The 22,697-nt window shown below is 44.2% G+C and overlaps 1 protein-coding gene across 1 annotated transcript in view; it reads left to right on the forward strand.

Annotated features, from left to right (window-relative positions):
* TF (transferrin) overlaps positions 1-19,860 on the forward strand; it is a 40,079-nt gene extending 20,219 nt beyond the window's left edge. The window contains exons 11-17 of the mRNA XM_081329805.1: positions 4,310-4,354; positions 5,869-6,027; positions 12,103-12,259; positions 13,678-13,742; positions 16,750-16,934; positions 17,612-17,795; positions 19,642-19,860. Coding sequence (XP_081185931.1) covers positions 4,310-4,354; positions 5,869-6,027; positions 12,103-12,259; positions 13,678-13,742; positions 16,750-16,934; positions 17,612-17,795; positions 19,642-19,682 — 836 coding nt within the window. The 3' untranslated portion in view covers positions 19,683-19,860. The remainder of the gene's footprint in view (positions 1-4,309; positions 4,355-5,868; positions 6,028-12,102; positions 12,260-13,677; positions 13,743-16,749; positions 16,935-17,611; positions 17,796-19,641) is intronic.
* Positions 19,861-22,697: the final 2,837 nt, after the last annotated feature.

The raw sequence follows: 22,697 nt of genomic DNA on the forward strand, positions 1-22,697 counted from the left end.
TGCCCAGTGTTCTTGGATCATAGTTGAGGCATGGTCTTTCTTCCTTTTCATTGTCATATCCACCAATTGATTTAATACTTTTACTTCATCACTGAAGAGCAATATGCATGGCCTATTGCAAAATTGTAAGGAAATGGAGGGACGCGGTGGCTCAGCGGGTTAGGACGCTGAGCTTGTCGATCAGAAGGTCGGCAGTTTGGCGGGTCGAATCCCGAGTGCCGCGTAGCAGAATGAGCGCCTGTTACTTGTCCCAGCTTCTGCCAACCTAGCAGTTCGAAAGCACGTAAAAATGCAAGTAGAAAAATGGGGACCACTACGGTGGGAAGGTAACAGCGCTCCATGCGCCTTTGGCGTCTAGTCATGCCGGCCACATGACCACGGAGACGTCCTCGGACAAGCGCTGGCTCTTCGGCTTTGAAACGGAGATGAGCACCGGCCCCTAGAGTCGGAAACGACTAGCACGCATGTGCGGGGGAACCTTTACCTAAGGAGATGGATAGAAATTGAGTTCATCTTTTTGTTCACCAGCTTTATCAATCCTGGATTATAGATATTATGTCTTGAGTTCAGATAACTTGCATTCTACAATGGAGCCCTTGATCTGGCAAATACACTTGGCATTATCTACTTTTTAGGTACTTGTTTTAGGTACTGCCTTGTTTTAGGTACTCCTCTACGGACTTGCTCGCCCTCAGGGGTGCTCCCCCTTCCTGGAGGCGGCCCGCCTTTCCAGCCGAGTACAATCTCGAGGAAGGTCCCATTTATTGGGATCCTGAGAGATGGCCGGGCACGGCTATGGGCCTCCGACGCAAACCTAATAGGAGGTCCTTGGTTTGCTTTTTGTCAAAATTTTTTTGGGGGTTAGGGAGGAGGGAGGGTTCTTTTCTTGGTTGTTTGGATGAGGGGGGCAGTCCAACTACCTCTGTTCAAGCTAGTGCTGAGGCTGATCGCGGAGGGGGGGAGCGGGGGTCGGCTGCTTCTGGGGCTCCAGGGCCAGTCGTGGGACTACCCATCCCCACGACGATAGGGAATGGCAGCAGGTGTAGGAACAGAGGGCCGTATCGGTCTCAGGGAAGGCCTCTCCGCTGCTTACAAGCGGTGAGGCACTCCGACCCTCTGGTTCCGCCCCGAGGTCCCGGGAGTGAGGATGTGCAGCCTCCTGAGCTCCGGCTGGTGTACTTGAATGCCAGGTCGGTCGCTAACAAGGCTCCTCTCGTCCGAGACTTGGTCGAGGGTGAGCAGGCTGACCTGGCTTGCATCACAGAAACTTGGTTGGGCCCAGAGGGCGGCATTCCTCTGGTTGATCTTTGCCCACCAGGTTTCCGGGTGCTGCACCGGCCTCGGGCTCAGGGTAGGGGTGGGGGAGTGGCTGTTGTTATGAGGGAGACCTTGTGTCCGCGGGAGGCCACCGTTCCCCAGATAGTCGGGTGTGAGTCTCTCTTTTTGAGATGCGGCCCTGGTGCGCAGTTGGGCTTGCTGCTGGTGTACCTTTCGCCTAGTCACGCAGCAGCAGCCCTGCCTGAGCTGCTCGATGCCCTCTCTGGGCTGGTGGTTGAGTTCCCGAAACTTATAGTTTTGGGGGACTTCAACCTACCATCGCTGGGAGGATCATCTGAGTTGGCTCGGGAGTTCATGGCTTCCATGACGGCCATGGACCTGACGCAAGTAATTTTGGGACCGACTCATGAAGGAGGCCACACCCTTGACCTAGTTTTTTTGTCTGGACGGTGGTTAGATGATCTTGGTGGGGGCTCTCCAATTATTATGCCCCTGTCATGGACCGATCATCATCTCCTGCGGCTGGTCTTCCGTTTTGCCACCCCCCACCGTGGGTGTTTGGAACCACTTAAATGGTACCGCCCCAGACGCTTAATGGATCCCCAGAGGTTCCAGGCGGCGCTGGGGTCCCCACCTGCCTTCCTTGCTCACAGCTCGGCTGATGCCTTAGTGGAAGCCTGGGAAAGGACGGCCACTGAGGCTCTTGACCGAGTTGTACCCCTGCGGCCCCTGACCCGGTGCAGATCCCGTCGAGCTCCATGGTTCTCTGCGGAGCTCCGGGAGATGAAGCGTCGGAGACGGGTCCTAGAGAGCGGTTGGAGGTCCAGCCGATCCGAATCCGACCGATTGCGACTAAGAACCTACATTAGGTCTTATCTCGCTGCAATAAGGGAGGCGAGGTCTAACCACTTCGCCACCCTTATTGCGTCCGCAGATAATCGCCCGGCCGCCCTGTTTAGGGTGACTCGCTCCCTCCTAAATCAGGAGGTGAGGGAGGATCCCCTGCAGGGTCGTGCCGAGGAGTTTAATCAACATCTGTCGGACAAAATCGCTCGGATTCGGACCGGTCTGGACTCTGACTGGGCAGAGTCTGACGATCAGGACACGGGTGGTCTTGTCGATATCACCTGGGAGGAGTTTGATTCTGTGACTCCGGAGGAAGTGGACAGGATCATGGGGAGGCTGAGCACCACCACATGTTTATTGGACCCGTGCCCTTCCTGGCTGGTCTATGCAGCCCGGGAGAGGACACGCAGCTGGTTCCAGGCAGTTATATCGGCTTCTTTGAGTGAGGGTATCTTCCCCGCCGTCTTGAAGGAGGCGGTGGTGAGGCCTCTCCTCAAGAAGCCTGCCCTGGACCCAGCTGTATTGAACAACTTTCGTCCTGTCTCCAACCTTCGCTTTCTTGCGAAGGTTGTTGAGAGTGTGGTGGCGCATCAGCTCCCTCTGGTCCTGGATGAAGCGGATTATCTAGACCCGTACCAATCGGGTTTCAGGCCCGGGCACAGCACGGAGACGGCATTGGTCGCGCTGGTGAATGATCTCTGGAGGGCTCGGGACAGAGGGCATTCCTCTGTTCTAGTCCTATTAGACCTCTCGGCGGCTTTCGATACCATCGACCATGGTATCTTGCTGCGGCGTCTCAGGGGACTGGGAGTGGGAGGCACAGTTTTACAGTGGTTCTCCTCCTATCTCTTGGGACGTTCGCAGTCGGTGTTGGCAGGGGGGCAGAGGTCGACCGCGAGGTCTCTCATTTGTGGAGTTCCTCAGGGGTCGGTCCTCTCGCCTCTCCTGTTCAACATCTACATGAAGCCGCTGGGTGAGATCATTCGTGGCTTTGGAGTTGGGTATCATCAGTACGCTGATGATACCCAACTTTTCTTTTCGACCCCAAACCACCCCAGTGATGCCCTCAACGTGATGTCCCGTTGCCTGGAGGCGGTTCGGGTCTGGATGGGGAGGAACAGACTTCAACTCAACCCCGACAAGACTGAGTGGCTTTGCATACCTTCATCCCGGGTTTATTCGGACATTCCACCTCTGGCTATGGGGGGTGAACTATTACCCCCCGTAGATAGGGCTCGCAACTTGGGAGTCCTCCTAGATTCACGGCTCACCTTAGAAGACCACATAGGAGCTGTGACTAGGGGGGCCTTCGCCCAGGTTCGCCTGGTGCGCCAGTTGCGGCCCTATCTTAGCCGGGATGATTTGTGCACGGTCACTCATGCGCTCGTGTCCTCTCGTCTGGACTACTGCAACGCTCTCTACATGGGGCTGCCCTTGAGGACCACCCGGAAGCTCCAACTGGTACAGAATGCAGCCGCGAGAGTGGTGTTGGGAGTTTCCCGATACTCCCACGTTACACCTCTGCTCCGTGAGCTGCATTGGTTGCCAGTTGTCTTCCGGGTGAGATTCAAGGTACTGGTAACGGTGTTTAAAGCCCTCCATGGCATGGGGCCGGAGTACCTCAGGGAACATCTGCTGCCGGCATCAAGCTCCCTGCGCCCTGTGCGTTCCCACAGAGAGGGCCTCCTCAGGGTGCCACCGATCAGAGAATGTCGATTGGTGGCCCCCAGGGGGAGATCCTTTTCTGTGGGCGCTCCGGAGCTGTGGAATCAGCTACCGGTAGAGCTCCGGATGGCGCCCGATCTTCGCTCCTTTCGTCGCGATCTCAAGACATTTTTGTTTGTACAAGCTGGCCTAGCCTGATGGGGATCGGTGGGGTTGTTTTATCTTTGGTCTTTTAATTTTATCTTGGGGTTTTTAGAATTGTACTTCTATTGTTTTTAACTAGGGCAACTGTTTAATCTCTTTTTAATGTTTGTATTTGCTATTTTATTCTGCCCTGTGAACCGCCCTGAGTCCTCAGGGAGAAGGGCGGTATATAAATGTTATTAAATTAAATTAAATTAAATTAAATTTTAGGTTTATGTGTACAAGACACCTTTCCTGTAGTCCAGACAAAAGTAGACGAAAATTGCGTGAGCTTGAAGTGACTTCTCCAAATCCTGTTTACTTTTATTTCTTCCAGGTGAAGATTCTGCTGCATGCACAGATCCCACAAAAGCTGCAAAAGGTAAATATATTGCCACTTAAGAGATCTGCAAGCATCTAAACTTTTATCTGGCAATTTAAACTTAGTCAAACCTTTCTGTACCTATTTTCCTAATCTGTTGAAGAAAATTCCTCTTTTTGCCAAAATATAGATAGTCCTCAACCTAAAACCACAACTAAGCCCAAAATTTATTTTGCTGAGACAATTGTTAAGTAAATTTTGCCCCATTTTGTGACCTTTCCTCCTGCAGTTGTTAAGTGAATCACTGCAGTTATTAAGTTAGTAAGTAACATGGTTGTTAAATGAATTTGGCTTCCCTAGATTGATTTTGCTTGTCAGAAGGTTGCAAAAGTTAATCGCATGACCCTGGAACACTGCAACCTATAAAACTGAACCAGTTGCCAACCGTCTGAATGTTGATCATGTGACATAAGGGTGCCGCAACGGTCATAAGTATGAAAAATGGTCATGTCACTTTTTTCAGTGCCATTGTAACTTCAAATAGTCACTAAATGAACTGCTGTAAATTGAGGACTACATGTACTACTGTGTTTTCCCCATAATAAGACCCGATCTTATTTTTTTTTTTCATCTAAAAGAGCTATTAAGTCTTATTTTCGGGGGATTTTTTTCCCCACTGTCTCTTTTCGCCGCAGTGGCACCATCAGCCCCATCCAGCAGGAGCCCACTTCTTTTGTGGCTGCTGGTATCACTGATGTATGTCACCCCCGGCCTTCGTTTTGCAGGCAGAGGCCTTCAGGAAAAGCCTCTGCAGCCCAGAACAGAGCTCTGGGTTGATGCACTCGTCACCACCACCCCCGACCTCCATCTCACCAGCAGAGGCCTTCAGGAAAGGCCTCAGGAAAAGGCCTCTGCTGGCGAAATGGAGGCCAGGGGGGAGCACACGTGTCAATCCAGAGTTCTGTTCTGGACTGCAGAGGCCTTTCCTGAAGGCCTCTGCTGGTGAAACAGAGACTGGGGGCAACGTGGGCGAGCAGAGGCGAGTGGCCACAGAAGAAATGGACTGGTGGCGGCCACGGGCTCCTGCTGGACAGGGTTGTTGGTGCCACTGCCATGAGGTGAGGCAGATGTTGGGGCATGGGAGGCCTGGCTATGACAGTCCTGAGGTAAGTAGGTACGGGGCACGTGGGGTAGTTCCCTAGCTTGATTTTTGCACGTGTGCCTCACCCCACCTCATGCAACCAGATGGTGGGATGGAGTGGATGGGGTCTTAACCAGGGCTTATTTTGGGGATAGGGCTTATATTAGGTGCAAACGTAAAAATCAAGCTGGGGCTTATTTTCGGGATAGGTCTTTTGGGGAAAACACGGCATCTTCTCATTTTAAGATGGCAACCATGGCTTTAAATTCAATAGCAAGTACTTATACTTAGGATTCCTATATACATGTGAACTCTTTTCTTTAAAAGTTCACAAAAGGTGTAAAGGAGTCACTGGATCATGCTTGCCTTCTGTTAGCTAATTTGAACTCTCAGTCGAGGAATGCTGAGTCTGCTTCTTGTTTTCCACTTAAAGGCTACACTGCTGTAGCTGTTGCTAAGAAAATAGACACTGAAATCAACTGGACCAATCTGAGAGGAAAAAAGTCCTGTCATACTAGTGTTGGTAGAACTGCTGGCTGGAATATTCCCATGGGCCTTATTAACAACCAAAATAATCTTAGCTGTAACTTTGGTAAGTAGCTTTATGTCCATTTGGTTGCTTTTGTTTTTATTTCACCCATTCTCTAAAGCAGTGTTTCTGAACCATGCTGGTTATGGACGTCCACACATTTTAAAGTTGTTGAAGTTCAAGACCATTGCTGTAAAGGATCCAGTGCTTCTAGGAGAGCGACTCCCAACCTTTCCTATACCCTGCACCCCTAGAACGCTCTTGATATATTCTCGCACCCCTTACAAAAGTTCAAAATAATGGCAACAAATTATGCATATACACTATAATTTTGAAAACCCAAGTTTTCTCACCCCTTGGAATATTGTCTCGCACCCTCAGGGGGTGCAAGCACCCCCAGTTAAGAACCCCTATTCTAGGGCAACAGCTCCTGTAGTTCCAAAGGATTACAAAGGGTTAGGTAGTAATTGTGTCTCTCCCCTTCCCCATAACAAATATTTTGCATGGAAAAAGAAAGAAAAAATGATAGGCTATACATGGAAAATATTTATATTTGCTACTTTGGAAAGGGGTCTTATGTAAATTTCCTTTCCTTTCCTTTCCTTTCCTTTCCTTTCCTTTCCTTTCCTTTCCTTTCCTTTCCTTTCCTTTCCTTTCCTTTCCTTTCCTTTCCTTTCCTTTCCTTTCCTTTCCTTTCCTTTCCTTTCCTTTCCTTTCCTTTCCTTCTTTTCCTGTTCTGTCCTGTCCTGTCCCATCTTCATTTGTGCATTTATGTATTGGGTTGATTAATACAGTACTTTTATCCTCTGATAAGCACTCAAGCTAAAACAAAAAACATTTTTTTTACCCAGCATGGATTTGTATTCACAGCCCTTCTTGTGTTAGAAGTGAAAATGCTTTACTCTTTTAAAAATGGGGGCATCAGTACATCCAATTTTTTTTGTTAGTGGAAATAACAACATTAGCAATATTAATAATGATAGTAAGGAAGAATAGTGCGTGGAGATTTTCATAGTGGCAGAGGAGCTGGTGGACTGGATATTGTTGACCTTCCGTTTTAGATCCTCCTGATTGACTATGGGACTGCCTTGCTGGACCTATCTGGACATGCCTTATATTCGCTATACTAGCACGGACTTGTTCGCCCTCAGGGGTGCCCCCCCCTCCTGGGTGCGACCCGCCTTTCTAGCCAACTATAATCTCGATGAAGGGCCCGATTGCTGGGACCCTGAGAGACGGCCGGGCAGGGGCAGGGGCCTCCAATATAAATTCAATAAGAGGCCCCTGGTTAATTTCTTAGTTAAATTTTTTGTTGGGTTAGGGAGGGGGGAGGGAATTTCTTTTGGTTATTTGGACATGGGGGGCAGTCCATCAACCGCTGTTCAGGCCAGGCCCAGGATTGATCGTGGGGGGGAGGAGCGGGGGTCGGTTGCCTCCGGGGCTCCAGGGCAGGTCGTGGGACTACCTATTCCCACGACATTAGGGAATGGCAGCAGGTGTAGGAACAGAGGGCCGTATCGATCTCAGGGAAGGCCTCTCCGCTGCTTGCAAGCGGTGAGGCACTCCAACCCTCTGTCTCCGCCCCGAGGTCCCGGGAGCGAGGATGTGCAGCCCCCTGAGCTCCGGCTGGTGTACTTGAATGCCAGGTCTGTTGCTAATAAAGCTCCTCTCGTCCGTGACCTGGTCGAGGGTGAGCAGGCGGACCTGGCTTGCATCACGGAGACTTGGTTGGGCCCAGAGGGTGGTATTCTTCTGGTTGATCTTTGCCCACCAGGTTTCCGGGTGCTACACCGGCCTCGGGCTCAGGGTAGGGGTGGGGGAGTGGCTGTTGTTATGAGGGAGACCTTGTGTCCGCGGGAGGCCACCGTTCCCCAGATAGTCGGGTGTGAGTCTCTCTTCCTGAGATGCGGCCCTGGCGCGCAGTTGGGCTTGCTGCTGGTGTACCTTTCGCCTAGTCACGCAGCAGCAGCCCTGCCTGAGCTTCTCGATGTCCTCTCTGGGTTGGTGATTGAGTTCCCCAAACTTATAGTTTTGGGGGACTTCAATCTACCATCCCTGGGAGGATCATCTGAGTTAGCTCGGGAGTTCATGGCTTCCATGACGGCCATGGACCTGACGCAAGTAATTTCGGGACCGACTCATGTGGGAGGCCACACCCTTGACCTGATTTTCTTATCTGGACGGTGGTTTGATGATCTTGGTGGGGGCTCCCCAATTGTTACGCCCCTGTCATGGACCGATCACCATCTCCTGCGGCTGGTCTTCCGTTTTGCCACTCCCCACCGTGGGCGTTTGGAACCAATTAGATGGTACCGCCCCAGACGCTTAATGGACCCTCTGCTCACAACTCGGCGGATGCCTTAGTGGAAGCCTGGGAAAGGGCAGCCACGGAGGCTCTTGACCGAGTTGTACCCTTGCGGCCCCTGACCCGATGCATATCCCGTCGAGCTACATGGTTTTCTGCGGAGCTCCGGGAGATGAAGCGTCGGAGACGGGGCCTAGAGAGCGGTTGGAGATCCAGCCGATCCGAATCTGACCAATTGCGACTAAGAGCCTATATTAGGTCTTATCTCACTGCGATAAGGGTGGCGAGGTCTAATCACTTTGCTACCCTTATCGCGTCTACAGATAATCGCCCGGCCGCCCTGTTTAGGGTGACTCGCTCCCTCCTTAATCAAGAGGTGAGGGAGGAACCCTTGCAGGGTCGTGCCGAGGAGTTTAACCAACATCTGTCGGACAAAATCGCTCGGATTCGGACCGGTCTGGACTCTGGGCAGAGTCTGACGATCAGGACACGGGCGGTCTTGTCGATATTACCTGGGAGGAGTTTGATTCTGTGACTCCGGAGGAAGTGGACAGGATTATGGGGAGACTGAGCTCTACCACATGTTTATTGGACCCGTGCCCTTCCTGGCTGGTTTATGCAGCCCGGGAGAGGACACGAAGCTGGTTCCAGGCAGTTATATCGGCTTCTTTGAGTGAGGGTAGTTTCCCCACCGTCTTGAAAGAGGCGGTGGTGAGGCCTCTCCTCAAGAAGGCTGCCTTGGACCCAGCCATGTTGAACAACTTTCGTCCGGTCTCCAACCTTCGCTTTCTTGCGAAGGTTGTTGAGAGTGTGGTGGCGCATCAGCTCCCTCTGGTCCTGGATGAAGCGGATTATCTAGACCCATGCCAATCGGGTTTCAGGCCCGGGTACAGCACGGAGACGGCATTGGTCACGCTGGTGAATGATCTCTGGAGGGCTCGGGACAGGGGATATTCCTCTGTCCTAGTCCTATTAGACCTCTCAGCGGCTTTCGATACCATTGACCATGGTATCTTGCTGCGGCGTCTCAGGGGATTGGGAGTGGGAGGCACGGTCTTGAAGTGGTTCTCCTCCTATCTCCTGGGACATTCGCAGTCGGTGTTGACAGGGGGCAGAGGTCGACCTTGAGGTCTCTCGTTTGTGGAGTTCCTCAGGGGTCGGTCCTCTCGCCTCTCCTGTTCAACATCTATATGAAACCGCTGGGTGAGATCATTCGTGATTTTGGAGTTGGGTATCATCAGTACGCTGATGATACCCAGCTTTTCATTTCGACCCCAAACCACCCCAGTGATGCCCTCAATGTGATGTCCCGTTGCCTGGAGACGGTTCAGATCTGGATGGGGAGGAACAGACTTCAACTCAACCCTGACAAGACTGAGTGGCTTTGCATACCTGCATCCCGGGTTATTTCGGATATTCCATCTCTCTCTATGGGGGGTGAACTATTACCCCCCGTAGATAGGGCTCGCAACTTGGGAGTCCTCCTAGATTCACGGCTCACTTTGGAAGATCACATAGTGGCTGTGACTAGGGGGGCTTTCGCCCAGGTTCGCCTGGTGCGCCAGTTGCGGCCTTATCTAAGCCGGGATGACTTATGCACGGTCACTCACGCGCTCGTGACCTCTCGTCTAGACTACTGCAACGCTCTCTACATGGGGCTGCCCTTGAGGACCACCCAGAGGCTCCAACTGGTACAGAATGCAGCCGCGAGAGTTGTGTTGGGAGTCTCCCGATACTCCCATGTCACACCTCTGCTCCGTGAGCTGCATTGGTTGCCAGTTGTCTTCCGGGTGAGATTCAAGGTACTAGTAATGGTGTTTAAGGCCCTACATGGCAGGGGTCCGGAGTACCTTAGGGAACACCTGCTGCCGGCATCAACTTCCCTTCGCCCTGTGCGTTCCCACAGAGAGGGCCTCCTCAGGGTGCCACCGATCAGAGAATGTCGATTGGTGGCCCCCAGGGGGAGATCCTTCTCTGTGGGCGCCCCGGAGCTATGGAATCAGTTACCGGTTGAGCTCCGGATGGCACCCGATCTTCGCTCCTTCCGTCGCGATCTAAAGACATTCTTATTTGAACAAGCCGGCCTGGCCTGATGGGGGATTGGTGGGGTTTTTATTGTTATTTTAATATTTGTATTTACTGTTTTTAGTGGGCATATATTTAATTCTTTTTTAACTTTTGTAACTTTGTATTTTTGACTCTTGCCCTGTTCACCGCCCTGAGTCCTTCGGGAGAAGGGCGGTATATAAATAAAATTATTATTATTATTATTATTATTATTATTATTATTATTATTATTATTATTATTATTATTATTATTATTATTATTATTATTATTATTATTATAGTTTCCTTTTCTCTAAGAATCAAAGTTCTGCTATGCCATTATGCATGAAGCAGATTCTCACTTTGGCACACCTTTTTGGTAACGTTTCAGAGACTATCCTAGAGTTCTTTTCTTCTATTACTTTTTAAAAATAAAATAAAATAAATATTAGGGGTGAGCAAAATGTTTGATCTAAAAGTCTTGAGCACATTTTTGGTGAAAAGAGTTTCAGACTCTTCCCCAAAGAACTCAAAACAGGACATTTTGCACTAGAGATTTAGTGAACCTTTAGAAAAATTATCACACTCAAAATGTTTTTAAATAAGACATTTTACATGCCCTGCCCCTAATTAATATGCTTCTTAAGATATGTGTATATCAGTCCTTAAAATAGTATTCTGCTAAGATAATAAAGGAGTATAAAAGGAATTTTGCAATATTAGACTACTGCCTTGAAATTTATGAGATAAACTGAACACCAGAAAGCAATGAACATTATGAAAGCTATTCCTAATTCAATTTTTCAATTTTTATCTAAAATGGAATTCCTGATGAAAATTAAATGAAAAACATTTTTATTGTTTTTTCCTTCAATGATTAGCCTTAACTGCTATATTTCTGAAAATTCTGACACATCACCTATATTATTTAAAAGATGGGTAAAGTGAACTCTAATTAATAATTTATTTTTCTGACTAAAAGCACGAGCAGTCAGTTAAAAACAGTTTCATTGTTCACATTATTGAGGAATGCAGCTGTGTTTCTGGAGAAATATAGATTATTTTGGGGTGCTGTTAGACATATCTCAAAGTATCCATTGTAGCTAGGAGAGACATATATGTCTATGATAGGTTTTTATTAGAAAATTTATTAGTCAGAAAACATGATCCCAGAGTCGTTCTGATTTGTGAAGGTATGTTTTGTGTATCCTCACAAAATGGCTATCAATGGGAAGACTTGCCTTTCATAAAATGGCTACTTTTTGAACACAGCCAATCACAAAATGTACTTTTTTCCAGAAGATAAACTGGTGATCACCTTATTACCTCTGCAATTGATCCTCTTTACTGAAGCTGGTCATTCTTTGAAAATGATTTATATGAAGTACAAGCATAGTCTTTTCTGTTTAATCTATTATGGCTGAGAGCAAATTATGTGTGTTCATTTCAGTTCCTCTTGATGAACTACGCTGTTGATATTTCCTTAATTTGTAATGGATAAAATCAGTTACATATGATGAAAAGACAGAATTTTGAAGCTTACATTTTTAAGCTGGCCATGCTTTCCAATAACAATATTTTTGGTTTGGGTCCAGATTTTGAAGATCTGGTGTGTCAATATTTTATTACAACTACACGGTTGCTAGACCCCCTAATCTGATGCATTTACCATGCTTTCTGGAGATTACGCAAACTGAAATCCAACACTAGACAACCAGTTGGGGTATGTTACTATATAAGAATATAAACACAAGTATTAAAATGTTTATTCTCTCATCCCATGCTAGATACATTCTTCGCAGAAAGCTGTGCACCAGGAGCACCTCCTGAGTCTCCATTGTGCAAACTGTGCAGAGGCAGCGGTGGTGAAGGTGGCCTCTCTCAGAAACACAAGTGTAAATCTAACAGCAATGAAATATACTTTGGTTATAGCGGTGCTTTTCGGTAGGTTGCTGTTCCTTGGAATACAATCAGAGGTGGGGAACAATAGCCCCTTTAGGACTTGGAGATTCAACTTCCAGAATTCCTGAGCTAGGAATTCTGGGAGTTGAAGTCCACAAGCCATAAAAGGGCCACAGTTTCCCACCCCGGTGATAGATGAAGGAGAAGACACTTGTTGATCATTCTTCATTTTCCACTTGCAGTTCAGGATTCCTTCCTGTAGATGTTAACCTCTAATAACAGATCTATGTGTTATATATTTGTGGGAATTAAAAAGTCTAATCAACTGAGATAGTAAATGCAAAAGAGTAAACTGTCAGAACAAATAGTTTCAGATGGCTCATAGAAGTCAGCATACTGGAGGGGAAGAAAACGTAACCCTTCACCCTCATGTAGAGTAAAACTGATCTAGGAACAGCTTATCTTGAGATTTTAGAATTACCAAAGCAATTCCTGAATTCTTCCACAGGAAATCTTATAAGGGATTAATTCCAAATCATTGTGTGTTTTGTCTTAATTTGTCACTCTACCACCTAATTTTTAAAAATATTCATTTTTATATTTTATTTTATTATTTTGGAGATATGAAACTACTAAAACAATAACATTTTAAATAATGCCTAGGACTGAGAATCCTAGGCAGATACAAGATTCTGTAGTGTACTTTCCAAACATGATTCTGTCTGCTGGAATCTTCCTTGAAATCTGATTGTGATAAGTTAGTGGAGGCTCTGCACAGAATCATATGAATAGTCTTATTATAGTCTTTTATTATTATTATTATTATTATTATTATTATTATTATTATTATTATTATTATTATTATTATTATTATTATTATTATTATTATTATTATTATTATTATTATTATTATTATTATTGGTATTGGTATTGTCACACACACTGCAGCACAAAGCCTTAATACTGAAACTAGATTGGAAGTCCTCTTTGGATGCAGCTACTGCCCCACCTAGTGGTATACTGATAACTACTATCCCACAATATAACCATATTATATTGTCTTTGTATCTAGCCATTAAATATTTTATATTAACATGTAGGAAGCAATCCCAGCCATATTACTGTAATATCATAAAGAAACAGGGCATAACCTTTGCAGTTCACAACTATTTATAATTCTTCTTAATTCCAAATTAAAATTCTATGAAAACAGTAGGTGTGAGCTTAAATGGACTCCAGAAGATGGTAGAGGACAGGAAGGCCTGGAGAAACATTGTCCATAGGGTCGCGATGGGTCGGACACGACTTCGCAGCTAACAACAACAAATGAAAACAGTGCAGGAATGCTTAAATGGCTATTGGTTTTGAATTATTTTTGAAACATTTTTCAGATGAGGAACCCTATGGAAGGCAAGAAATGAAATGTGCTACTTACCCTTTTCTTTGGTTGTATTTTCCAGATGCTTGGTTGAAGCAGGAGATGTAGCTTTTGTTAAACATACCACCATTACTGAGGTCACAGAAGGTATGGAATTATAAAAATAAATATAAAGTGTTGATCATCTTATTTTTGATAGTTGAGAAACAGTAGACTGATGAAGATTGTCAGGCATAATCAAAAGAATGGTAATAATATAACCAATATAGAAACATAATATAATATATAATAATTAATTATAATAAAAATATAACGATAATGTTTATAAAATAAATTAACTGTGGTCCAGAATCACATTGCACTAGAAAGCGTCATCCTATAAAATAAGAAGTACTGGAGTGCTGGAGTTGTACTAGACAAAGTTGAATGCACTTTCTCAAGTCAAGATGCAGAATACTAAGGCTGGCCAAGTAATTCTGGGATATCAGGCAGAAAATTCAAGCATCTGTGTTTTTGAAAACCTTAGAGCAGCACAGAAAAAAGAAAAATCTCCCATTGCTACATGCCTCAAATACTTTGTCTCCCCTCCCCTTTTTCTTCTAAGGAACTCTTGGGTGGCATGGGGATCTCTATTGCATAATATCTGCTTACCCATCTGTTCTCCGTAGTGTGCATCTGCTCATACCACCCACCTGCACTCCGTGGTGCCTGCTCACTCACCAGCATCCTGCCCAGACTCCACTGTGTATTTCCCCATCTGCATTCTACAGTATGCATCCACACCCCCTGCTGATACTCTGTAGTGCCTACCTATCCATCTGTCTGCATAGTACAGGTCTCACCTGCATGTAGCTCTTGCCCATCAACCTGCTTGTGAGTGACACAGAAAAAGAATGACTTGCAATTTTCTGCCAGTTCCCCATTGATTTTTCTTGTTGGAGGTCAACAGGAAGTTGACTTCATGTGAGGTCCTTGCTTAACAACCAATGGTCCTGGAGGATTATCAGTGTTGTGTTATGAAGCAGCACAGTCATTAAGCATTATAACTGTATCACTTAACAATGGAAATTCAAATCCCAAATACACTTGTTAAATGAGGACTACCTGTATAATGGGTATGTTAGTTAATGATGGCTTACTGTTGATCAGTGGCGTAGCGTGGGGGGTGCAGGGGGGGCCGGCCGCACCGGGCGCAACATCTGGGGGGGCGCGCTCGCACTGAGCTGCTCAGGGAGCCCCAAGGGCTGCACAGAGTCGGCTTGGCTCCGCTCTCGAGCTGCTCTTTCTTGCAAAGCGAGTCCGGCAGGTGAGATGGGCGGCCACATAAACTGAATAAAATAAATAGAAGCGCCCAACTCTCCGCCCAGGCTCAGGCCAACCGCAAGCGCCCCGCAGGCGCCCCGGCAGGCTTGGCCGAGCGAAGACGGACCCGCCGGCCGGCTGGCCTAGCTTCGTGCGCATGCGTGGCTTTATTTAGCGGGGCTCACGTGCGAGCTTGAATGCAGCGGCTCTTGCAGGTCGGACCCCGCCCAGCCGCCCTCGAGAGGGACCCGGAAGCATCCCGCATGCGCGCGACTCTTCTTGGAAAGTCTACGCCGCTGCGGGGCGCGTCTTTTTGGCGGTGCCATGACGTCACCGGGTTAGGGGGCGCAAATTGCCCCGGGTGCTGACAACCCACGCTAAGCCACTGCTGTTGATCTGTGGATAAGATGTGGACAATTTTATCTAAGAAGTTCTAACAAATCAATTTATACCTGGAAATATTCAATGTCTGAAATGTTAGTTTTGAAAGGTTTCAGCACAAGCAGGAGAGACAAGTAGAAATAAATTTCATCCTCAAGCAGTTTTCATTATTGCTTCATAGATACGCATGCAGTGTAAAATTTTCTAACAAAAACATATTCTACTTCTACATCTAATTTAACTCACATCCAGATATTTTTATTGGCCTAGTAGAAGCCAATTTACAACATTTTCCAATTTCTTAGTTTTGTAGACCTGCTGGATTTTGCTTTTATTTCTGCTTTTGCTTCTTTGAGATAGTTTCCCCTTCTCTCCAAACAACTTTGGCTTTACAGTCTCTTTTGGCAAACTTCTTTGCATAGTATTTTCTTAGCCTACCAGCTCATGTTGTATGTAGATGTTCTGTTTCATGGAGATTCTAGAATTGGCTGAATTAGTTGGAAGTAAAATGTCTTTTATCTCAGAGTGTAGTCTGTTTCTCCTTAGCTTACACATTGCTCTCAGTGGACTCTGGTTTTTATTGTCAGCCACATAATTCAAGTCTCCCAAGTATACATCTCAATATTATATCCAAAATTAGTAGCCCATTTTGTCATGCAATCTATAACCATATCATACCATCTTGGACTTTTTATATTGCAGGTAAATGTATGAATTTTACTGTTACATTCTTAGATTATTTTTCTTGCTACTAACAGCTTTGTTAAGGAGATGTCTTTGCTAGAGTGGTCACTGAGAGCAAAGAGTTTAATTATTATAATTATTTAATTATATTCTTTCTTCCTTTCTACACACACACACACAGAGAGAGAGAGAGAGAGAGAGAGAGAGAGAGAGAGAGAGAGAGAGAGAGAGAGAGAGAAGAGCTCTTAAGCTACAAAGTAAAACATTGCATTTATGTCCAAGAATGCCTCTGGATTCTGTGTCCTGAAAAGATAAAAAAGAGCTTCAGCCCATGCCTTTGTTCATTAGAATGTGCACAGTTGTCCAGAACAAAAAACAAAATACCAAACAAAAGCTGGTTATTGTAGTGAGCATTTGGTGAAAGGAACAGCTGGGGAGTATCTCTGCTTAGGTATTTTCTGTCTATGTTTCCATGGTAGTCATTTTATGAATATGCTGATCTAGATGAAATGTTAATATATATTGCTGGTCTATGTATATGCCATATGTTTAATAAATAAATATGAACATGCTGACAAAATGTCATGTATACCCACCACTCCAAAGAAGTTTGGAACTATTACATTGTTGTATGGACTGTATCGCTAATGGGATACAAAACGGCATTGGGGGGGCAGCTGGCAAAGTTCCATATCTCCTTTCCGTGGAGTTGGGCTAATAAGGAAAATATATGCATAGTGATGCAGGGAGTCCTTATTCTTGTTAATGATTTTAATCATTTTTATAGGTGAGAACAGACCTGCTTGGGCAAGTGGCTTAACGTCTTCTGATTTTGTTCTTCTGAACCTAAATGGTGAACGTTGTCGTCCTGATGAATATGTTAGATGTGGCTTGGCCCAAGTTTGCAATCATGCAGTAGTATCAAGACCTGAACGAGCAGAAGTGGTTAAAAAAGTGGTACTTGAGCAACAGGTAATCTCTGAATTAAGACTATTATGTTTAATAGTAAAGTTTATTTATTTATTTATTTATTTTAATTCCATTTATATCCTGCCCTTCTCCGAAGACTCAGGGCGGCTTACAAGCTTAGCAGTAGCCTTCATTCTATGTATATGCCTGCTTATTAGGGCTTTCACACACACCCCAAGCGGCATTATTACAAAGTTATGTAGCATATATACATGGGAAAGATGTGGATCAGCTTTCATAGACTGAACATTGTGTCCAACCCGCTATGGCCAACTCAGTGCAGGACAACTTGCCATTGGACAATTCAACAATTCAATTTAGTTATTTAAAATAATTAAAAATGATTTTAATTTTTGTCATTCACATTTCATTTTGTCCCTCCTTTGAATTCTTTATTTAATGATTCTGTTCCACCATTTCTTTCATTAGTATGACTCTTGCCCTATGGAGAGTTGGCTGTGGTGATTTGGCCATGGCAAATTGGCCACAGTGACTTGGCTGTGATGAGTTGGTCGTGAGAAGCATCCATAATATTCCAATAATAAAATTCCTCCATAAATGACAGGCACAAATAAAAAGGAGAAATAGTACCAAATACAATAAATTTGATATACTCACTGGAAACCTATTTATTAATATTATGATAACTACTGAAATCCTGCTTTTGTTAATTTTTACAGGAAAGATTTGGAAGCCATGGAACTGAGAAAGATGTCTTCCAGATGTTCCAATCTGAAGCCAAAGATAGTTTGTTCAAAGATGGCACAGAATGCTTAGCTGTTCCAAGTGAAGTTACCTTTGAGGAATATCTTGGGGTGAAATATATGCAGTCTCTTGAAGGACTTGCCAAATGTTCATCTTCAGGTAACAATCTTAGATTAAGATGAATGACATTCATCCATTTCAGTGGTAGAAATTTCCTTTCAAGCTGATTATAAATGTAACTCTGTCAGAATGGAAAACAGGATGTGGGAGGGCATTTCTAGACATTGTAACTAACCCTGTACCTTGTTTTGGTGATGTTTCCCATCACAAATAATATAAGTTTATACTACTTAATCTGTCAGAACTAGTTTGGTCTAGTGGTTACGGCACCAGGCTAGAAACCAGGAAACCATGAGTTTTAGTTATACTTTAGGCATGAAGCCAGCTGGGTGACCTTGGGCCAATTCTCTCTGAGCCCCAGGAAGAAGGTCACTTTCCAAGAAAATTGTAGGGACTAGTCCAGGCAGTTGCCAGGAGTCAAAAGTGACTTTAAGGCACGTGCGAGTGCGCACGCATGCATGCACACACACAAACAGATACACACACACATGCTTGTTATTGTAATTTAACTTAAAAGCTAAAAATGTAAATGAATAATACAGAGTAGCATTAATAATAATATGCAATCTACCAGATAGCTCTGACTAGATTTGGAACTTAAAACTGTTCGATCCTTCATAAACATTTAGGCTTGTAAAAATATTATAATATACTATATTTCCAAACAGTGCAACTTTTTGCAGTTGATGATTTGATAATTTGTCCATCTTATTGTGTCCAAATGTTTTTCCAGTTTTTTTTTGTAGGGCACCAAATATACCAAATATTGTTGTTGTTACTCTATAGGTCCAGAGCTTCTATAACTGGATTTTTAGGCTCGACCATTCATCTTGCAAATTGATTAACTCAAGAGGTTATATTGTGATTTATGAATTCTAATTCTGCCTTAGGCATGATAGCTAGCTGGGTGACTTTGGGTCAGTTGCTCTCTTTCTCAGCCCAACTCACTTCACAGGGTTATTGTTGTTGAGAAAATAGGAGAAGTGGGGAGTATTACTTATGTTCAATGCCTTAAGTAATAAAGGCAGGATGAAAATCCAATAAATAAATATCTGCCTTTCTCTATTTTTAAAGTTAATTTAAAAAGAAGGCTTATAACACCATTGTACTAGAACTTCTTGATATAAAGCACATTCAGAGGATGAGATAACTTGTGACAAAGAGAAAATTAAATATTAGTTGTAACAAGTTATATTGGAAATACTGTATATTTTAAATTTATGGCAAAAGGTTCTGTAAAAATATATCAGAGCTCTAGGCATGTTGTTTTCTTCACTACGGTATATATCACAACTGTTTTTGGTGTAAAGATGACATAATTTTTTCTTTCTTTTGTTCACTTTTTAACACTTCTGTCAAGTTCCTCAAAGACAAAGGAGAAGAAGCCAATTGGGATAGGGCTGTTGTTTCTTTTTTAAAAAAAAATTAATAGAACCTAACACTACTATGGAATAATTTAAAAGCACTTATAGTGATGATATTTTAATGATGCAGAATAGAATAGGCACCTTTTGAAGGTCTTTTTTCAGTCTCATTATCTATAGAATATGTCTTTTTTGTTTCCATGCTCCCAACAATTTGTAGACTAATGTGGAATTAAACACATAGCTATCAAGTGGTTAGATAAATATTTTCATGGTTTCTCTCCCCACAGCTCCATTATTTCACACGAGTTGTCTTTTAAAAGATGCCATGCTTCAGCCTCCCCAATCTGACATGCTCTAGTTATCTTGGGATGGCAGGGATTCAAACTGGGGCTGGAATAGTCAGTACACCAAAAGATTCTATAATGATTAAACAGTTTGTGGGCCAATCTGTGCTATTGTAGAACAATTTATTTAGATCTGTCTCTTAATTCTTACTTTTTTTCTGTTTTCTTATGAAGAACTCCTTAAGGTCTGCAACTTCCACACTCATGACTGGTGAATATCAAGTTCTTGCAGTGAAATAAAATGGATGCTTCACACTTACTTGCCCCAAGTTGACAAAAGTCTACTTACTTTATTATTCTTTAATACCAACAATTTGTTAAACTTTCCATTATGGCTTTGTAACTCTGTAGAGTGACTAGTGCAAAAAAAAATAAATAGAATTAACATCTACAGTTTAATTTCTGTTTATTATGATTGTTTATTTTAGTAGCTTGCCTTCATATATTAGCATTTTGTCTCATTTTCTACCAAATAATTCCTTGGACACAAATAATAATAACAAATAATAAGGCAGCTTTATTTGGACCAGCTTTCATCTTGCAACAATACCTTTAACACTATCAAACAACAGCAATTGCTTATCCTAAGTTCTTCAAAAGTGGTCAGTAGGTGGATAATGCCAAATCTGGTCTAAACATCTTGCTGACTATGCAATCAACCATAATAATATGACTTATGACTATAAATTGTTATGGTTCATTGCAGTCAGCCAGATGTTTAGATTGGATTTGGTATTTTTATCCACTTAGCGTTTCCCAAGGACGTGGCATAGGAAGCTGTAGTTTGATAGCGCTAGAACTACCATTGCAAGATATAAGCTGTTCCAAATATAGCTGTCTTTTGCAATGGACTGATGGTGATTTTATCAATGTCAGTGGTGTTCAAGTGATACTCCAGATGTTTTGAGATTGTACTCAAGTCACCTATTATTATTGATACTACCGTATCTTCATGACTCTTCTAAACAACAGCAGAGTGGGGGGCCATCCAGATATTGGGGTAGTCTTATTCCAGAGGGTGGGCGCTGCTGCAGAGAAGTTATATTTTTAGGGTCACAATAGATCACATTATTTAAACAGTGTGCTGGTCCTGCACAATTGAATTTGCAGGAAAAGTGCTGTGAGAGACTAGTAATCCCCCAAGTAACCAGGCTGTATGCCATGTAGAGTTTTATAAGTAACCAGCACCTCAAATGGCACCTGGAAGCAAACTGGCAACTAGTGCAGCTCACAAACCACACGTTACATGGACATACCAGGGCATGCCCATCGCTATTCGTGCCACAGCATTCAGGACCAGTTGAAGCTTCTGGGTAGTCTTCAAGAGCAGCTCTATGTAGAGCACATTGCAGTAGTCAAGCTGCAAAGTAACTAGGGCATAAATTATTGTGTACAGGTCTGTGGTTTTGGAAAAGGTGCAACTGGGGCACTAAATGGAGTTGTGCAAAGGCCTTTCTGGCCAAAGCTGAACACCAGTTCTTCAAGCAGGAACTGCAAGTTCAGAACGACCTCATTCCAACTGCATACCAGCTTTGAACAAAAAAAAAACACTGAGATTCATAAGCATACTAATTACATTGAATCTCAAGCTGGCAGATGACCTCACCCAGAAGCTTCATGTAGATGTTAACAAGGAGGCAGGAGAGAGAAAAACCCTTTGGTACCCACAGGAAGGGCCTAAAGAGTGATCTCTCTTTCTCAAACAACACTGACTAGACCGGTTCTGGAAAAAAAGATAATTGTAAAACAGCACCCCAATCTGCAACCTACAGAGTTGACTCAGATGGATACTGTGGTCAATGGTATTGAAAGTCGCTGTGCGATCAAGGAACACAAGGATGGATGTGCCATTATCATCCTTGCTCTACCACAGGTCATTGACAAATGTGACCAAGGCTGTCTCAGTACTAAATCCCAGGCTAAAACCTGACAGAAATGAGTCTAGATAATCCATTTCCTCCAGGGTTCTCATTAGCTGCAGACTGACTATCGGCTCAACAAACTTTCCCAAAAAGGGATATTGGAAACTGGTTGGTAATTGTTGAAAACTGTTGGATTGAAGGACAGCTTTTTGAGGAGGGGGTGCACCGAACATTACCAGATATCTGAACAGGCAAAAGAGAATAAGGACAATTGGAAAGGAGGGAAAATAGTGTGTGGGGGGGAGGAGACACTCACACAATATTTACTTTCATTAGAGAGGAACACATTATGAGTAAACAGGTATATTGGTAGTCCTGGCTGTTTGCCTAGCCTGCTCTGCAAGGCAGTTAGAAGGCAAAAGCCTTCAATATGTAGCTAATTTAGATCTTGTCAATTTCAAGCATCAGTGAAAGTCAGCCCAAGGTACTATTCAAATAATTAAGGTCAAAGAGCAGAGCTTGTTTAACTTGCCTTAGCACTTTTTCAAAAAGCTGCTGAGGAAGAAATAACTTGGAGATGCTAAAAAAACGGACATTTGATTTCAAGGCTATGCCCGGCCAATGGTACCACCTTCAGTGAGGTCAACACTATTGCTGGCCCCAACAACAGATTGTCTCCCTGGCCACTTTTACAATCCAGAAGCCCTGATCCCATAAATAGGTTGCCAAGCTGACAGCACAGAGAACCCTACCCACTTCCTTGGAAGTCAAACTCAGATTAGAATCTACATTTGTTTGCATGTTAAACAAGAACTGCTTTCACCCAAGAAAATTCAGAAATGGGAAATATTTTATTAAGAGTTTAGATTTCATAAAACCCTGAATAAGCTTTGGGGTTTCCTCAGATTTCTTCATCAAGCTGTATATAAAGAAATTAAAGAACATGTAGGATTAATACTCTACCTTTAATATTTGCATATTACATAGGGTATAAAAAGGTAAAGGTTCCCCTGCACATGCGTGCTAGTCGTTTCCAGCTCTAGGGGCCAGTGCTCATCTCCGTTTCAAAGCCAAAGAGCCAGCGCTTGTTCGAGGACGTCTCTGTGGTCATGTGGCCAGCATGACTAGACGCCAAAGGCGCACGGAACGCTGTTACCTTCCCACCATAGTGGTCCCTATTTTTCTACTTGCATTTTTATGTGCTTTCAAACTGCTAGGTTTGCAGAACCTGGGATGAGTAACAGGTGCTCACTCTGTTACAGGGCACTCGGTATTCGACCCGCCAAACTGCTGACCTTCTGATCGACAAGCTCAGCGTCCTAACCCACTGAGCCACTGCGTCCCTATAAGGTATGGCATATTGGAAAA

Source organism: Vipera berus, assembly GCF_964194415.1.
Source record: "Vipera berus genome assembly, chromosome: 5".
Classification (NCBI taxonomy): domain Eukaryota; kingdom Metazoa; phylum Chordata; class Lepidosauria; order Squamata; family Viperidae; genus Vipera; species Vipera berus.